We start from the raw sequence: 18,679 nt of genomic DNA, 5'->3' as shown, positions 1-18,679 counted from the left end.
GAAAGATAGTCACGCCATTTTGTCTCCTTTCAGTGTCTTCACAGACATATTGAGTTCTCCTTACCCCACCTGCCAAATGTCAGTGAAATACTGTTAGTGGAAAGGTAATGCATATTGTGCACTAGAGTCAGTGGATTTTTCCAGAACTGAAATTCTGGAATAGTCATTTATTTTCCTGTGGTAGGTTGCATGGTGCTGCTGAAATAGTAGCTCAGATTTTAAATAAATAACATTGATTTAATACTGCACCTTGCATAAAAGTGCAAATTCTTCTTGTGCTTTTATCAGCAAAGTGATTCAGGAAACATACTGGGAAAATCAATACTACTAGGAAGGAAACATGGAGCAGACAAAATGGCTAGAGACACTAAAAGTGGCATAAAATACATAAAGCAATGTAAACAAATTGTAAAAAATGTCCACTAAATTTGGTTGCCCCGTGCTTGAGTGTCTAGCCTGGCATACACATGGAAGCTTGATTTTTAGAAAAGCTGAGCACCCACAACTTGAATTTGAAGTCAGTGGGAGCTAAGAATATTTGGCATGTGAAATCCTGGTCCCATTGAAGTCAGTGGAAACATTGCCACTGACTTTCAGTGAGGCCAGGGTTTCACCCAGCATTTCTGAAAATCTGACCCCCTAGATGTCTCACCCAGAATTGGAGGTCTCTTCTGGAAATGTATATTTTTCTTGTTAACCAGAGCAACCTACGTTATTAGGTTAGTACTGTTGGTGTGTGTGTGGAAGACCTGTTAAATTATCTTTCTTTGAAATGTTGCAAAGTCTGTAATTTCTGACTGGAAAACTCCTCAAGTTGTAGCTCCTCCACTGGTTTGAGTGTGAGGTGGTAGTCAGGAAGAATTGAAGGCAAACATGGTTTCTTGGGCAGGATTTTTTTTTTGTTCTTACAATTTTTTTAAAATTTTTTTTTAACTCGACCCAGTTGAAGTTGCATCATTTCTCTCTCTCTCAGACTTAGCATTTATAGCCAAGTTGTTGTATGGTGCATAAACTAGAAATCTCTGTATGGCTCTGACATCTATGACTGCTCCATTTCTCTTGCCACACATGAAAACAAAAACACTTAGGCTGATTAGTGAATATAGCTTAAATAATATTAATCACTAGCCTAAATTTAAAGCAGCTTGAAAATATAGTGTAAATAAATCAACATTGTAAACATGTAAATGAATGGCATTTGATGTGGATCCAAAAACAAGTAGTATATTGTATGTTATATGTATAACATTTTAATTACTGTGTAAACAAAAAAACATTGTAACAGTCAGTGTCATTAATATGGACTCTCAATAGGTCACATACAGGTTGTTTTCCGCAGGTAGCTTGTATGCTCACAATTGTCCATTCTTTGAACAATTAACTTTGGACTTTGCTGGCTTTGCAGAAGGTTGGTTTGTCCGTTAGTAAATTCAAATACAGTGTTTGACTAATTTTGTCATTTGTAGAACATACCGGTATATTTCCCATACAAAGGAAATAAGAGCTGGATTTGTTATCCTGACAGCACATAGGTAAGAAAGTATGGGCCATATTTTTATTTCATAGTAAAATATGCTAGATAATCCCCACCCCAAACCTCTTAAAGAAAGTGATCTGCAGATGTGCAATTTACAAACCAAGAGGTAAAACCAATAATAAAAGCTATTTTGGAAATGATAGTGGTCAAAGTGACTAGGTACGAAATCTTACTGGTAATAGGCCTCTCTTTTTCTTGGCACTCTGGGGAAATGTATTTGCTGGTTATAGAAATGATTGTGATGGCCCTCTTCTATGAATGCTATTCTAAACATTTTTATAGTCTCATTTAACTGAAATAAAAAAGCGTTAGGCTCTAATCCAGTGAGTAGTATCTGTAACACAAATGTATGTTTCATGGCTTTATTTTTCCTGTTTATTTTGCCATAGAATAACATATTGGCAGTATGTCAAATTGCATATTAGGGAGCTTTATAGTAACAAAGTTATCAGTTGTTTTTCATCTAAAAATAAGTTTGGAACAATGAGCGATAGCCTGTGCATTCACCAGATCCCTTCCTCATATCAGCCAGTTGTTTGAATACCAACATGAGGCTGGCCAATAGCATGCGATGGTGATATCCCAACCGATACAAAAAAGAAACGGGCAGTTTCTTGTTATCAGCATTTATTCATAACTGTCCAAAAGACCTTTGGAATAAAGCAGTTTGTATTTCTGCTTTTTTTCCTCCTTCAGGGGAAAATGTTGCTTGTATGGACATGCACAAAAACCCTTCACTTCAACCTGTGGTAGTTTCTTTCTCTCATCAAAGTGAAGTGAGCACCCATGGTCTTGAAACTGTTCTTATGAATGGAGTCGCCAAAGATATTGACCGACACCAAACCACTGTTCCCCAGTCTCATCTAAAAATGATGCAAACCTAAGAAAGGAAAAATTTCATTATGAGTAAAAAGTTCAAGTGAAAATGTACGTAAAGATTTTAAATGAAGCTTACCTTTGGTAAGATTTATTTAAAAAGCTCTTGATTCTGAGGTAGAAAGAGGTGTCTGTTTTCTAACCAAATATAGTCCAGTGAGATTTCTGTGTCGCTACCCAGTACATGTCATGGGCTATTGTATAAGGTCTAAACCATGGGTACTCAACCTGGGGGTGGGGGAGATCAAGACACATGCCCTTGGGATCACAAACTAGTTTCAGAAGGTTGGGTACATCCACCTTTTCTTTATGGCTAGATGTAAATGGTGTACGTTTGTCCAGAACTTTTTTTTTAAATTTCTGTTTTAACATGGGGATGGAAAAATTTGAGAAATATCCTTAATAAACAAAACAGAGGTGCTGCATCCTACAGCATATAAGTCAGTTGCACTTAGTAAATGATTTTGAATGCATATGAATGGGTTACAACAAATTTACAAGATGTATCTTTATTTTTCACACCTTTTAAATCTGATTCCAAGCCATTACTTGCTGTGTGTGCCAAATTTTGCCTTGTAATCCAGAAATATTCACAATGGGCAATTTAAATGACAGGCTGACATTTACCTCCTCCCCTTACGAGAAAACGATTTGAACACAGAAGTAAAAGGGTATACATGTGGGTAAATATTTGTTTTGGCAAACCTTGCAGGTCTGTGTTTGTAAGTCAGACAGTATCCGTACAGAGGAAATGACAAATCCTGCAAAAGTGCATGGACCTGATTTACCACAGTGGATTACTCCAACTGTACATGGGCGGGACTCCGGTTGATTTCAGCAGAATCACGCTAACCTAAAACTAGGGTAATGCAATGGTGAATCAGGCTGCACAGTTGTATTTATGTAACATAATTTGTGCTCAAACAGCTTCTTTCACAGCAGTGTTCTCAAATCACTTTCTTGACATTAAGCCTCACAACACTCCTGTAACCTAGGTATTATTTTCGCTATACAGAGGGACAAAGCTAAAGTGGAAAGGATCATGACATGACCAAGGACATGCACGCAGTCAGTTGCGGATGAGTCCATGCTGTCAATTCTAACCACTTTACCATCACTTTCTGTATATATGTTATGTCTTAGTTATGTATAGATATGGCCAGATTGTGTAATTCATTCACTAGGGTACTGCTAAATCACACATTACCACAGGGGAAACTTCAGGAGTCTGTCTGTGTTGAGAGGCATAATCCCTCCCAGAGTTTTAGCTGGTGCAGGGGAAATATGTTTACTGCCCCGTCCTTCAGGGAATATGCGCCTTTCTTTGTGATGGCCAGTTTGCAGGCCCAGCATTGTTCCTGGGAAAAGGTTTATGGACCTTTCTTGCTCCCCTTGTGGTAGTTTGGACCTCTGGTGAGAAAAGTCCCTTTACTTGCCTGGGTAAAGAGACTGCAATTATGAATAGCCTAGAGTGGGAAAGACACTTAGTGCTCTTCTTTTTCCAGTGTCCTTGCACAGGGGCCAGCATAATCCAGGTCTGTGCGTATGTCTACTCTGGCTCTGCGTTCATGCAGTTTAAAGCAAACAAAAGCGTGAATGTTAAAACGCCACTTAGAGAATTGGAGAAAACAGCCATGCTTCCTAGGCAGCAGCTGTCTGCTAATAACTGAATTGACTGTGCTGACAAGCAGCTGCAAGTGTCAGTTTTATCTTTTGAGCTACTGCTGTCTTCATATCACACTGTCAACAGTGAAGACTGTTTCGATCCAAAGGGTATGGATCTGTATGAAAACAATAAGCATGTATCTGAGCAAGCACGGGCTGGCTTTGTGGGGTAGTTGTGTTGGCAGAACCTGTTCTTACTGATGGTGACGAATGTATTTATAGCAATAATGTGTCAGTAGTTAACATAAGAAGGCCTTTGTCCTTTGCATTTGGAGTGCTCTCATTTGTAGTAATGGTGAGAAATACTGCTCGATGACAAGCCCGTTTCCTTGTAAGTTGTGTCATCACTCTTGAATCAGAATGAGCGTTACACTGATCTGTAGGAGAAAAATAACTTTTGTGGGAATACTTTGTACAGACAGATACTTTTTTTACTTACCTTGTCGGCTCTTACAGAAATGTTAACAGTGGGAGAAAATCCTAAGATAAAATGACTATTGTGCTGCAGTACTAAAGTTGGATAGATCTAAATGTTCTGCAAACCACATGACTCTCAAGCATCCAGAAACATGGCTGTCCTCAAAGAGGAACAAACCTACCATCCTCCCCTGAAAAGGCAAAATAGAATGTGCTCCCAAGTCATCATCCTAGGGCCTGATCCTGCCAGGGCTAAACGTACTTGAGCTCTTAATTCCTTGTAGGAGAGGCCCATAGGGTTGGGCTGTTAAGCAGCTTTAGGGCCTGATCCAAAGCTCATTGAAGTCGGTGGGAGTCTTTCCATTTTCTTCAGTGGAGTTTGGATTAGATCTTTAACAATCACTTAGGGCTTGTCTACACTTGAAATGCAACGGCAGCACAGCTGTGCTGCAGCAGCTGAGACACTGCCTACACCAATGGGAGAGCTTCTCCGTTGGCGTAAGCAATCCGCCTCCCCAAGAGATGGTAGCTAGGGCAACAGAAATGTTCTTCTGGCAACATAGCGCTGTCTGTGTTGAGTGGGGTTAGGTCAACTCAGGTTCGTCACTCAAGGACGTGCATTTTTCACATCCCTGAGCAACGTAGCTGAATCGACCTAACTTTTTAGTGTAGACCAGCCCCCAACCCCCTTCTGCCTTCCTTTGTCACACCTCTTTCCCAGTCCCCCAATGTAAGGAGAGATTCTGAAATGTCTAAAATGCAGTTGACTTAAAGGGTGTGGAAGAGCAGTGCCTTCAGGAAAGGTAGAAAATGAAAGCACAGTGGGGTTGCCAGCTCTAGGAAAACCCTTAACTTGGGCTGTAAACTTAAAAACCACTTTGATGTAACTTCATGTACATTAACCCATAAGGCGTAAGACCCAGTGATTTGGTTCCAGCTAGTTTTGCTGACAATAAAGGGAGCATTGTAGTCTAGATATCCCACAATTACTGTTTGAGTAGTAATTGTCAAATATTCACTGGGAAATGATCTTATTCCATTCTCTTACTTGCCTAATTGGACCAGACCTTTGCTTTGTCTCTTGTTTGGCAAATGTTTCCAAGAAAAATATTTCAATTGAATAGTTTGTGTTTGTTGCCTATGTGCACCCACCTTCTAAAGTCTGAATGTATTTGTTTGTTATAGGGATCACGAGTCTGGTTGCGAGAAAATGGTCAGCATTATCCAAGCACTGTACGTTCCTGCGCAGAGGGAGTTGTTGTTTTCAGGACAGATTATGGTCAGGTAAGATGCTACTCTTAATCTTTGTTATCACTGTTTAGAAAATAAAGAAGACGCCCTATGTTTTAAAAAAAAAATTATACAGGGTTAAGACGGGTGATGAACTTTGGGGAATTTGGATATAAAAATGTTGCCGTTTTTAATAGATCTTCCGGTTGTATTGCTGGTGGTTTGGTGTAACTATGTTGGACAAAGCTGAAGAAACATTGTCAACATTTGTGAGGTTTAAAAGTTGATCATCTTCGCAGAAACAAAAATCCAATCCTTATTGACACCAGTTGGAAACTCTGATCTCATACGAGCTATACATTGGTAATCCACAGTTCATATGATACCTATCCAGTAATTCTGCCTATTCTCACTGCATCTTACCCTGTTTCATCCATTGACAGAGATTGAGCTCCAATTGTATATTCTCCAATCCTACAGCAGGTGACCGCAGAGAATCAGATTTTTGTAAGAGTAGTCAGAATCCCTCAGCAAACATCTTTGCCTTAGCCTGATGCTAAAAAGTAACAGGAATAAAACCAAAATGTGTGCTATCATAAGAGAGAACCCTTTATATTTTGGCTTGTTTATATTGAGGGACACGTTAAGTTGGGTGTCGAGTTAGCTAAAGCTTTAAATGTCAAGCTCTTGAATGTTCCTTCTTTACTCTCCATTCTTCAGTACCAGTTTGAAATGTTGGATGTAGTTCTACCCACCCTGCAGTTGGAAACATCACACAAATTCATTCCAATTTGTCCAGTGAATTTTTCAAGTTATTTAGGTTTGACCGTTCCTGTTCGATCCATTTGTGTAATGTTGATCCATACCACTTTCCAACCCTTCTGAAATTTTAAGACTAGATCATCAGTTGGTGTAAAATCTGTCACTTTACAAGGACTGATAATCTAATCAGAAAAATGGAAAGACAGGTCACGTTAAAGCTTTGTAACTTTATTTGTGTTTACAGAATAAATTAATATGTACATCATGTGTACATATGACACACGCATACTTATTTTTAAAATAAAATGCAGGCTGAGTCTGGTACTAGCTGTCTGGTTTAATCACAAACCCTACCCAGCTTCTAAAAATAACAGCCCAAATTTTCAGTCTTGGGCATCTAAAGTTGGGCATCTAACAGAGCACCGCAACTCCAACTGGAGGTAATGGGAGCTGCTGGTGCTTGGCACCTCTGAGCCCGTTTTAATTAGTTGTTCTAAAAAGGAATTAGGTGACTGACTTTGATCCCCCACAATGTAAAATATGCCCAGTAGTTATTATGTGAGTATGAACAACTCTTGTGTACACATAATATCTGAAATGTAGTGTTGCTCTCTTTTCAGCATGTACATACTGAACGGCACAGGACTTGAAGCAGGGTTCATGCTGTTACCTTTGTAAAATATGAATGATTCCATTTCCTGAGGGACCCCTTACCTGATAGTAAATGGCACGTTGAGTGTTTTAACAGACACTATTATTTACAGTAGGGTGAAACATAAGATGTTGGCAACAACCAGCAGAACCATTAAGTAACATTGAATATAAATAATACAGCCTACAACTTGATTGGCTAGCATATTTTTAGTGGGACAAAGCAACTTTTAGTGGGACAGTGAGTAATCCTGGTGTTTTCAGAAGGATGCTTTGGGGTTTAGCAGTACCACACCGGTTGACATTAAGGATGTTGCACAAGTAAATTCTCTTGCACTTATTTGAAAGTTTCCCCTTGATGCGTTAACCACTTGTGTGCTGTGTAATGTAACAAATATATGGCTTAAAACAGATTACCAGTGTTGCCTGTTATACAGTACCGGGCAGTCACCTTTGAAGTGCTGACAATCCAATGAGACGCTAGAACTTTAAAGGAATACTGCTGCATGGGAAGTCACACGGGTGTAGGGCTGAGATTTTCCATAGAGCTTATGTCCAACTGAAATTTTATGAGTTTGGTAACTAATTCCTGGGCTCTTTAGGAAATTCCAAGCATGACACTTATGTCTATCAGCAAATTGATTATGGAAGTGTTAAGATCTTTACTGTGCACAGAACTATGTTTGACCCCATATCTGCTGCCAGAACTTGCAGGTATTGCCCCACACTCAGTTTTCAATTGTACATTCGGTCATTTGAGTGGAATGTGAAGATGTAATCAGGGAAACATTAGGAAGACATGTTTCCTGGGGTTGCTCTTGCACCCTTGTTCATCCAAGAGACTCGTGTTATCTTGACTTTAGCATGCTCAACATGGGAATCTTTTTCTGTTTGGACTTGAGCTCATTGTCACTTTATATTACTGCAATGGACAATTTGCTATAGCTAAGCAGAAGACAGTGTTTCATTTTTTCTTCTTCTTTCTTTCCATACTATTCTGAGCACTGGAAACTTATTTTTTAGATGACTCTATGGCACTTAATTGTTCTTTGAAGGAATGCTAATCGAAGTGAATGCTGCTGAATACAAACACCCTTGCACAGTGTTTGATACGACATTAAGATGACAGTAAATTACACATCAGGAGTCCTCATGGAAAATGGAGTGCACCACTATTTCTTGAACAGGAAAAATTCAGATAGTATTAAACTAGTCATTTAAAATAAGGCTGTTTGATTTATTATGATTGAAATGCTGTGGTAGCATCACCCTGCCGCTGATGTGGTACTTTGTACATCTGCATGGAGACAGTTTGAAACTAGTAGCAGCTGGTAGCTGACTTTGTTTCACACAACCTGGCTACACCCAAGTCACACCAGCAAAACCACAGACACAGTGGTCACCCTCTACCACCTCTCCACAACCCCAACAAAAGAAACCCCCAAAAGATCCCAACACCACCTTAACAAAAAAAACCACCATATAATCAGTCCCAAACCACCCAAGACCCCAAAACCCATACAAATCAGATCCCTAAAGAAAATCCCCATGTTGCCAATCCTTTTACATAAAAAATCAAAAATCTAAAGGTTTAATTGCAAAAAAAATAAAGGCAAAATGATTAGTTGTTTAATTCAAAGTTGAAAGTACAAATGAAAAAAAGAGAGGTTAAAGGGCAAAAATTAAAGCAGAGCATCTGGCATGTAGAGAGAGTCTCTGGAAGCATTCCCTGGGATGATCTGTCCTCAGTCCCCCTTAAAAAAGCTTCAAAGCCCCAAATGAGCATCCAGAGTCAGTCCAGCAGGATTGAAGACAAGATGAGCGAAGCATCAGGCAAGATGGAGTTTTTTACAGCAAGATGGAGCCTTGAGTCTCACTGTGAACATAGCAAGACTGCCTTTTGTTTAGTCACATGAGTCTGCCCTCTCATGCTTGTCTGAGTCATCCTTAATGGTCCTTAATGGCCCTGTGAACCTCCAGGCACAATGGTCGTGGCTTGGCCATCAAGAAGGCTAGAACAGCACACAGCTTGCTTGTGGCCACTTCACACCAGCACCAGCACTAACACCAGCTTGTAAAAATATAGCAGACATCACAGCAGCATAACATAAAACATACAGACGAACCTGCAGCATACAGACTATATAACCCTATTACCGAACATTAGACACACCTACAGGACCTTGGTTGCTTATTTAGGACCTCTACACAGGATATATGATAATACTCATGTTCTATGGGGCCCCATTTAACCCTTGGGCACACAATAATGACATATAGTGCATGCATTGATCCCCCACCTCCTCGCTTAAACCCCAGAGCCCAGAATTGGCCTGAAGAGGCCATGACTGCATCCCAAATCTCAGTGTGGGTGGTGATTGGTTTACCAATGTCATGAAATATACAATCAACCAGTGTATAAACAAACTTATGGTATAACTTACAGAGCTATGTTTATGTGATCTTGTTTTCAGCAAAAGAAAATGTAAACTTTATCCATACCAGCCTTGCCAAATAAATTGAAGCTACTTACATTAAACCATCTTGGATATTGTCCATACCAATAATTAACAATAAACCAATGTAGAATTGAAATTTGTATATAGTACATGATCTTTGTTCATAGTCCATTGAATGGCATTTAGCCATGTATTCCCTTTGATAGTAGTGTTCCCTGTGCAAAGTCCCATTTTCCCTGTGAAAAGTCCAAAGTGAAACATCAGTATCTTAATGAAGTTTCAGTATAAAGTGTGTTTTTTGCATAACAGTAGCACATGTTTTAAGGGATTTAAGTTATTTAATACATTTTTTGATGATGTTACAGATTTTACAAAAGATACATATTATTGTACAGCACAACAACAAGCACAGCACAAAACACATTAGCATTTGCAATTTACAATCATGTTACACATACCCACAAACACATTGTTTTGTCAAGTTTTTTTTCACAATACATTGCCCTTGGGCATTTTAGGGTTCCTTCTTTCCTTCCTCTTCCTTTCTTGTTTCTCTCTTTCCTTCCTGATTTCTTTCTCTCTTTCCTTTGCTTAATTTGTGCCACTGATTCCTCTTCTTACCTCTCTGTCATCTCCTCTGTTGAATTGCTTCTGTCTTCAACCCAGTGCTAAAAGCCAACCACTCACAGCCCTTTGGATTCCAAGGCTCTTTTCAACACAGACCCTGACTTTTAACTTTTCCAGACAGCTGGCTGAGCTTGAGAGCAAGAGCTCAAGACTGAGAGCAAGCATTCAGCCATAAAACTGTTCTCCTTCTAAACTGAAAACTTCTGAATACAAACTTCAGACACAGACTTCTCAAGAACAGACCTGGCCTCACTCCTGCTGACTCCGATCCTCACTGTAGACATCAGCATGTCCCAACAACACCACCCACACCAGCAACTGGTTAACAGCCCCTTAAGCCAGCTTTCCAGCCAACTTCTGCACTACCTCAGCTTCAAAGCTGCCCACACTGGACCTTTTCAAAAGGGCAACTCCCTTCACAACAGAAACAGAAAAATCTTGATTCTGGAAACTTTCTTGATTCAGCTGTTTCTTAACTTTACACTCTTTTTGCTGTGCAGCTGTTCTCTTTTGCTTGCACCCCCTTTTCTCAGGATTCCTGCTTGCACAATTCACTCTGAGATTTTCTTTCCCCTCTTCACCTTTCTGCCCTTCCCCTCTCCCCCTCTTCACTCTGCCTCTTCACTCCTCTACAGCTTGGAGGAGATCACAAAGCAGAAGCACTTCACACAAGCACAGAGTCTCCAGACTTTTCCTCAAACAGTTCAGAAGCAGTGAAGTCTTTCAACAAGTAACAAGTTCATGCTTTAAATATGCTAATGCTCACCTTGTCTGTCTTGACTCTCCTGATTGGCTGACACTGCTGCCCCACCAACACCAACCACAGCAACTTTTCTTTTTCAACATTAGCAACTGGCATCTGTCAAGCCACATTTTGTTAACTGGCTAACTGGATGCAACAGACTTACAGTTTTGCTATGTTCACCACCACAAACTCAGGGTTCACTCCTTCCTTCCACCAGCAGACACAACTTCAGCACCATTTCCACCCCTTCCAAACAACTAGCTGGCAGGCTCTCTCTTCTGAACACAGGAGGACACACCACTTCTCACAGACACAGACACTTCCTCTCCAGGGACACACAACACCTCACACACATCACACCACCCAGCACACACAGACACCTGCCACCAGACAGGGGAGACAGCACACTTAGACTTTGAGTCCACACCTGCACTTGCTGAGGCAGTCACCTTCATGCCCACACTTGCACACCACAGGACTGTCACACACAGGCAACAGGGAAGGGACAGATCCACATCACTTCCATCCCTTCTCCACTCACAAATCTGCAAACTCACTTAGACAACAAACTGCTGGCTGCACCAGCCCTGCACTCCCTCCTCTGCCCCTACCAGGCTTCTTTTTCTTTTTCACTACACTTTTTACACTCTCCTTACTTTACTGTTTACTGTTAGTTACCCATTTCTAGCTTTTTTCTTCCACAAGCTACCATTACATTACAAACTTCTACCATTCCATTTTTAATCTCCTTCCTTAGTTTACCTCCCTCTCTACTTCCACATTTTCATCACCTCCCTCATCTTCTTTCTTCTGCTCCTGAATTCCTTTTCAATCAGATCTCTCTCTTGAGGATCTTCCTCAGACAGACACACAGACCATCAGACAGAGACAGACACAAACAGACAGACCAGACAGACTTTCTTGAACAGTCTCCCACATTACTCCCTCCCCACCCCCCCTGAAAAACATACCCAGAGTAACCCCCAAAACTTAAATAAAAAACTGCCATATATCAAGACAGTTATAAACTTTGTTTCAGTATTTTTTTTTGTTGCTGACTCTGCTTTTTTGCTTCTTTTTTTTTGGAGCTGAGTTGAGCAGAGTCTTGTTGTATTTTCCTGAGTCTCCTGCAGCACCTTCTGCTCCTCCTCGTCAGCTCCAGCTCTTTCTTCTCTCTTCTCTCTCTCTCTCTCTCTTCTCTCTCTCTCTCTCTCCTCTCTCTCTCTCTCTCCAGCCTCTTTCTCTTCCTCTCTCTGCTTTGCTTCTTCCATGCCTTTTTTGCTCTTCTTGCTCATAAATCAACTCTCAGCTGCTCTCTCTGCAGGCTCTTGTTTTTTCTTTTGGTTCTCTTGCTTGATTAACCAAACCAACATCAACTCTCAATCCCACATGGAAATTTTGGATAGCGTTGGGGGTTGAGAGGGTGCTTGATTCTGAATAATTTCCCTTCTGACCTGCCTCTGTTGCGCCTGGTTCTGGCCTGCTGTGACTCTGTGGAACCCCAAGGGAGTGCCAAATCAGGACATGCTTACACAGGGGCAGGCACAGCCCAAGGCTGGGCCTTTCCACCAAACCAAACCAAACAAGCCAGAGAAGCCAGACCACCCCACTGGGTCACAACAGCTCACACAAATTTCACACACAAGCAATTTCCTTAGACCTCCAGTCCAGTGCACCACACCACCTGTCCTGGGGAGGGAAAAACCAACAAAAAAAAAAAAGAAAAGAAAAAAAAAAGAAAAAAGCATCCCACCCCCAGACCCCCCAGGTCCATCACCATCACAAATCACACACAAACAAATAATTGCAAAAATCTAATCCTTTAGAAATAAAAAATTAAAGTTTTTATTTACAAAGGGATAGAGTAGAGGAGATGCAATGGTTAAATAAAATCAATTACATACAGTAATGTCAGTTTCAGCTTTCAGGCTTGCAGCACTGCTGCTTGCAAACTGCAGGTTTAGATTAAGTCTGGGATGGGTCCCCTGGATGGGTCCTCCAGTCCCTTGTTGTGCTTCTTGTCTTCAGAGGTCAGAGAAGTCAGAAGCAAGAAGCAGGATGAAGACAAGATGGGAGCATCAAGCTTATTATATATACTTTTTTCCTGTGTGAGAATTTTGTGTCTCTTTTGTGGAATACAAAAAATGGAGTGAGCCACATGAGCCCCCCCAGTCATGCTGCTGTCTGAAAGTCATGTCTGTCTGTCTGCCTGGGTCCATTGTGTCCTGTGTGGTTAATGTCCCTTAATGGCTAAGGGGCAAACAGGAGCAGAGCTAACAGAGCTTCTGGAAGCTTGCCAGAACACACAAAACAAACTTGATATTTTGAGCCAGCATGCCCATATTCATAACTAACTAAAAACAGACATACAGACAGACAGCATAATATAGCAACAGCAAACGAACCTGGTCTTACCTGGTATATATGACCCCCTTTACTTAGGATTTGGTGCCACTACAGGACCTTGGTTGCAACCCATGTTCTATATGGTCCCCATTTATATCAATAACGTCACAGTAGCTTAACTGTAATATGTGGTCCTGGCCATCCCCAAGCATCTGCCCATCCAGTTATTCCTGGGGTCCACTTTTGGGGACTCCCCTTTTATCACCCTCTTCTCTCTCAATTCTTGGTGGAAAGAAACGAGAGAGTGTGTTGCTTCTTCGTGTTGCATTGAAATCAGCTGGTGGATGAACTTCCAAAGTGGTTTGAAGACTAGGTTGAAGCAGAGATTTATTTGTCCTGTCTAGAATGAGCTAAAAATTGTGATGAGTGGCAGTTCAAAATTTTATCCTCTTTTCTTTATAAGCTTCTATGGGGTCTGGGTGCCTTCCAGAGTGGGAGAAACTTCACTGTGATTGTTGTTTTTGTATCAGACTCTTTCCTTTGTTTTGACCTGAGTAATGCTAATGTGTGTATAGTAGTTGAGGCTATGCATAATATTTTGTAAGGTGCATGGAACATCTGTGTATGGTTCTATATAGTGTGCGTGTGTCTCTGTGTGTATTACGCATACAGAGTCTGAGACTTATTCTTCCCTTGGATCCCCATCATATTTCAAAGAGTGCATTAAACTTACTGAATCATTTTTATACTTGTGAGTACTTTCATAAGCTCTTTTGGGGATAAAATATGATATTTTCTCCTTTTAAAAAGCCTTTATTTATTTAATGATAAAACAGGCATTTCCTCATCTCCACGTTCTATAAATTTTAATGGAGTTGTGTGAGCTTATAAAATACTCAACTGAATGAAATAAAACCCTAAAAGCACTGCTGTCACTGTAAGCGCCACTTGAAATGGGTGCATTGCACACACTCAATAAAGAGTATGAATGGCTCCATCTATCAAGATGCCACAAGAGACCTCAAGCAGCTGTTGAAGTTAGGAAAGGGTCCATCTATCCTTTTGCACTTCTTCAGATAGTATGGATTTCACTCTTACTATTATTATTACTTTGTTTTATACACTGTAGTGTCTAAAAGCTCTCCCGAAGATTAGGGCCCCATTGTGCTAGAAGCTGTACGTAGCCATAGTATGAAATTAGTCTCTGCCCCAAAGAGGTTAAATCTAAATAGGTAAGTCAAAGGGTGGGAGAAAGGTGAACCCAGATCTCTTGAGTCCCAGTTTAGTGCTTTAACCACAAGACCATCCTTCCTGTCCTAATCAAGATCCTTTTCCAGCGCTTATATGTCAAAGGGCTGGTCCATGTTTAAAAGTGCCCAGAACCTTGTATAAGCTATATAACAGCATACTGGGGATTCAGTTTTTAGGCATCTGTTCTTGTTTGCAGAAGTTTTATATAATGGATTTGAGATGGATAGCTAGCAGTCTTCTGAACAATCCCATGAAGAATATAATTTCTGTAACATCCCTTTCCTTTCCCTTCCAGAAGACCTTGCCTGTAAGTTTAACAAGACTTGACACAATGGGGGGACACAACTTGTTCTGGTATGAAGAAACTTGCACAGAGAGTATAAGCTGAATTAATTGCCACAGACTGATTAGCAACTGTGACATTGAAATTGCAGAATGCTTAATTACATACTCCTTTAGTTGACTGAGAGAAACTTTTTAAATCAAAATACATTCTAAATGGAAGCAGCTGAGATATAATATCCCTAAAATATAGGTTCTTTAAAAACACAGATGGTAAATATCACTAGCAAAGACCTTGTCAGTCAGAACAACTTTCTTTGAATTTGCTTTACAAAGAAGTAATTCATGGTACAGTATTATGTCAGCAAACAGGACATAGCTTAGTATCCTCGGCCTCAAATAAGAGCACCTGTAAATGGTTTGGTCTGCGATTTCTAGACATTTAACTTAACGTGGCTCTGCTGGAGTATTTATGCACAGCAAGAATGGGAAGACTACATATGTTCTGTGTTAAGCACAACTCAAGTATGTTTTCCACAGGGGTTTGCACCTTCCTTTTTTCCTCCTTACTCTGGGGGCTGGGAGAGTTTCTCATGATGAGCTCATTCAGGAAGGTTAGAGCTGGACTTTACTTGAGAATATGCTTAAGGCAATGATGTTCCTACAGTGAAGTTGCTGTGTGATATATACATCCATCCAACTAGACAACATTTAAATTAATTAAAGCAAATCCCCACAGTGTTACAACAAGCATCCTGAGTCTTATTTTTATATAAACACTCTGTCCTATGCCTCATGTCATCTATTCTTGCATCATAATTTAGGCCCCTATTCTGCAGACTTGTACTACTGGGTGTAGTGTTAATATGATGAGTTGTCTCTTTGGGTCAGATTCTGCTACCCATACTCTGTGTGGCATACTCAACTGTGTAGGTAGACCCACTGAAGTCATTTGAACAAAATTCTTCTTTGCCTTGATGCCGACAAAAAACTTGTGGTTAAGCTGTTTGTGGACAGAGATCATTGTCTATCATGTTTACCAATATTGTTTCATTGTTTACCTGTACTCTGCCATTTGCTGGCTCCTTCTGTTGTCTCCTACTGAGATCGTAAGCCCATTGGGGCAGGGACTGTCTTTTTGTTCTGTGTTTCTACAGAGAGGTCCTGGTCCACGACTAGGGTTCCTAGGTGCTATGGTGATAGTACTACTACTACTAATGAATAATTAATAATGAAAATACTGAAGGCAATTGAACTGGTCATCAGTAAATGCAATACTCTATGTTAAGAGTTTGTAGACTCATCCCAAAATTCTGAATTCTTCAGATCAGGGATTGTACATTAGTTCGCTTTTTAAAGTCCTATGCGCTCCTATGACACTACATACAAATAAATGGTCAGTAATAATCCCCAAACCATATTTTATTATAACTCCTCGGTTGAACCTGTGTCACTACTGAAGCATGCCCACCAAAAGTGTCTGCTTTTTAACACTCCTTCATGGTGTTCCTTGCATTTTCAAACTTGCTTAGAAAATATGCAGGGATACTTAGGTGACTTTTTTTTTTTTCTGAAAGCAACTTTTGGAGTTAAACTTTGCATAAATACTGAATGATTATCACTTGTAAGGATTTTTCCAGGATGCTTTCAGTTTAAAAAACGCAATAAAATAATTTGCAGGACTATTGGCTTACACCATTGTAGTTTTACAGCATCTTTCAAATAGCAGATATACACTGTCCCTGGGCTAGATTTCAGATTCAGTGGCTTAATTTCAGGAAATTGGATTCCATCTGTCTAAACACTGTGAAGTTAGGACTAATTCTTTAGTTAGTGGATATTGGGCTCTGCTATAATAATTCTGGTATTAAATCTGATTCTTGGGTATACTTGCAAAACCTACTGCTGCGCTTATTGGGACCTTGGTTTCCCAGAAGAAAGATAGGGCAATATTGGGGATGGAGGCAGGGAAAGCACTAAAACTCAGATTGTTTTTAGTACCCTGGTTTTATCTTGTGTTGAGTAATGTATAAATCTTTGTGCAGGATGTCAAAGTTCAGTGTCTTTTGCTCCAAACATCTGTTGACACCCTTGTAAACAGAGCTAATGACAAATGTTAACTGAGTGACTTCTGGAGATGTATACTTGTGTAAAAATGGGTTAGAGCAGGGGTTCTCAACCCTCATTGCACCAGGACCGCCTTGTGACAACAAAAATTACTATGCAAAGCCTGCGCCCCACTGCTCCAGATACAGGGGCCGAAGCTGAAGCCCAGAGCTTCACCCACAGGAAGGGGGCCTGTAACCTGAGCCCCAGCGCCAGGGGCTTAAGCCCTAGAGCTTCAGCTTCAGCCCCGAATGGTGGGGCTCAGGCTTCAGCCCCAGGCCGCAGCAAGTCTAAGCCAGCCCTGGCAACCCCATTAAAATGGAGTCATGACCCACTTTGGGGTTCCGACCCACAGTTTGAGAACCGCTGGGTTAGAGCATGTCTTACCCCCAGTCAGCAAGTGATTGGCCAGTTTTTGTGCAAATATTGTGATATTCTAGAAACAGCCTCACAGAGTATAACTGCCAAGATGGCAATAAGCTTTTTAGGTCATTTCTCAGCTTTTGGGTCATGACCCCAAGAGGTCACCAGAAGTTGTTGGAGTGAAGAGGACTGTGTGCATAGTCTGTCTCTGGTGCGCCTTTGAGGCAGGTTTGTTTAAACCAATTCAGTCCTCAGATGCCGAAAGTACCTCATGGGGACCATTGTGCTGAATGTCATAGTGCCTCCTATCAAGCACCTTGTGAACTGTTGCAAAAGATTCTGGGATCCATTTAGCACCTCACTAATTCACACCCCCTATAACTGAAACACAAAAAAGCCTGTCTCTCCACATCAGTACAAAGATTTGATAGAATGCTGTCATGAGATCTTGTGTTACTAAGGCGTTCCTTACTGTTACAAATGTATACTTCAGAACACTTTCTGATATACTAATTCAAACTAAATACACTTGCAGAATTAACAAAGTATATTTTCTGATGAATGATTCTTGCCTTTTGAGTACTTTGTTTAATTACTTACTAATTTGCAAAATTCAGTAGTTTGCAACAGGCCTCGTTAGTGTGTGTTGTGGAGGTTCTGGTTTATATAAATGCTAAAAAGAAAAATGAAAACATTCAGCACAGCCATTACTTTAAAGGAAAATGTGATTCCTTTGCTTGCAGTTGAGCTGATATAGCAACTGTCCAGTTATAGCTTTGAAAGGCCAAACCACGTGCTCTGTCACTTGCTTTGCACCAAGTGTGATGTTTTTACACACCAATATTAAGTCCTTGAAAGCTTGTTCAGGGCTAATTTAGTCCATAGCGTTTTTATTTGGCCTTGCTCAAGACTAACCTAGTGTTCAGAAAAACAAGCCTTGCTGTGTTTGTTTATATCAAAGGCTGAGTGGAGAGATTGCTACTAAGAAGGAGCAGTATTTTTTTCAATTTGTTCCCTCTACTATTTGCTCATTCCATCATACCCTAATGGGCATTTATTGTAAAATGTGTAAAATATCATCTACTGAGGCATACATTGCCTTTTCTTTTCCAAAGGCACAGTCTCTTGGTATTTGTCCCCTTTCACTCACCAAAACACTACCCTTGGTTAGCTGCAGGATGGGAGCATCTGGGAAATAGAGTGTTTAAAATAAAGTTTAAATTGAACAAAGATTATAGGCCAAATTATGCTCTGTTATACCTATGCAACTCCATTAGAGCCACTGGGATTAGCTCTCTAATTATAGCAGTTTAGCCACCCTGTATTTAATGCTGCATGGTCAAAAATGGGAGGGTTTGAAAG

General features: G+C 40.5%; 1 protein-coding gene across 1 annotated transcript in view; it reads left to right on the top strand.

Moving 5' to 3' along the window:
- MYO10 (myosin X) overlaps positions 1–18,679 on the top strand; it is a 244,876-nt gene that overhangs the window by 41,487 nt on the left and 184,710 nt on the right. Inside the window, exon 2 of the mRNA XM_039527600.1 lies at positions 5,681–5,779. Coding sequence (XP_039383534.1) covers positions 5,681–5,779 — 99 coding nt within the window. The remainder of the gene's footprint in view (positions 1–5,680; positions 5,780–18,679) is intronic.

Source organism: Mauremys reevesii, linkage group 2 (assembly GCF_016161935.1).
Source record: "Mauremys reevesii isolate NIE-2019 linkage group 2, ASM1616193v1, whole genome shotgun sequence".
NCBI lineage: Eukaryota > Metazoa > Chordata > Testudines > Geoemydidae > Mauremys > Mauremys reevesii.
Note: the sequence above shows the minus strand (reverse complement) of the source record. Positions and strands in the feature narration are given on the sequence as shown.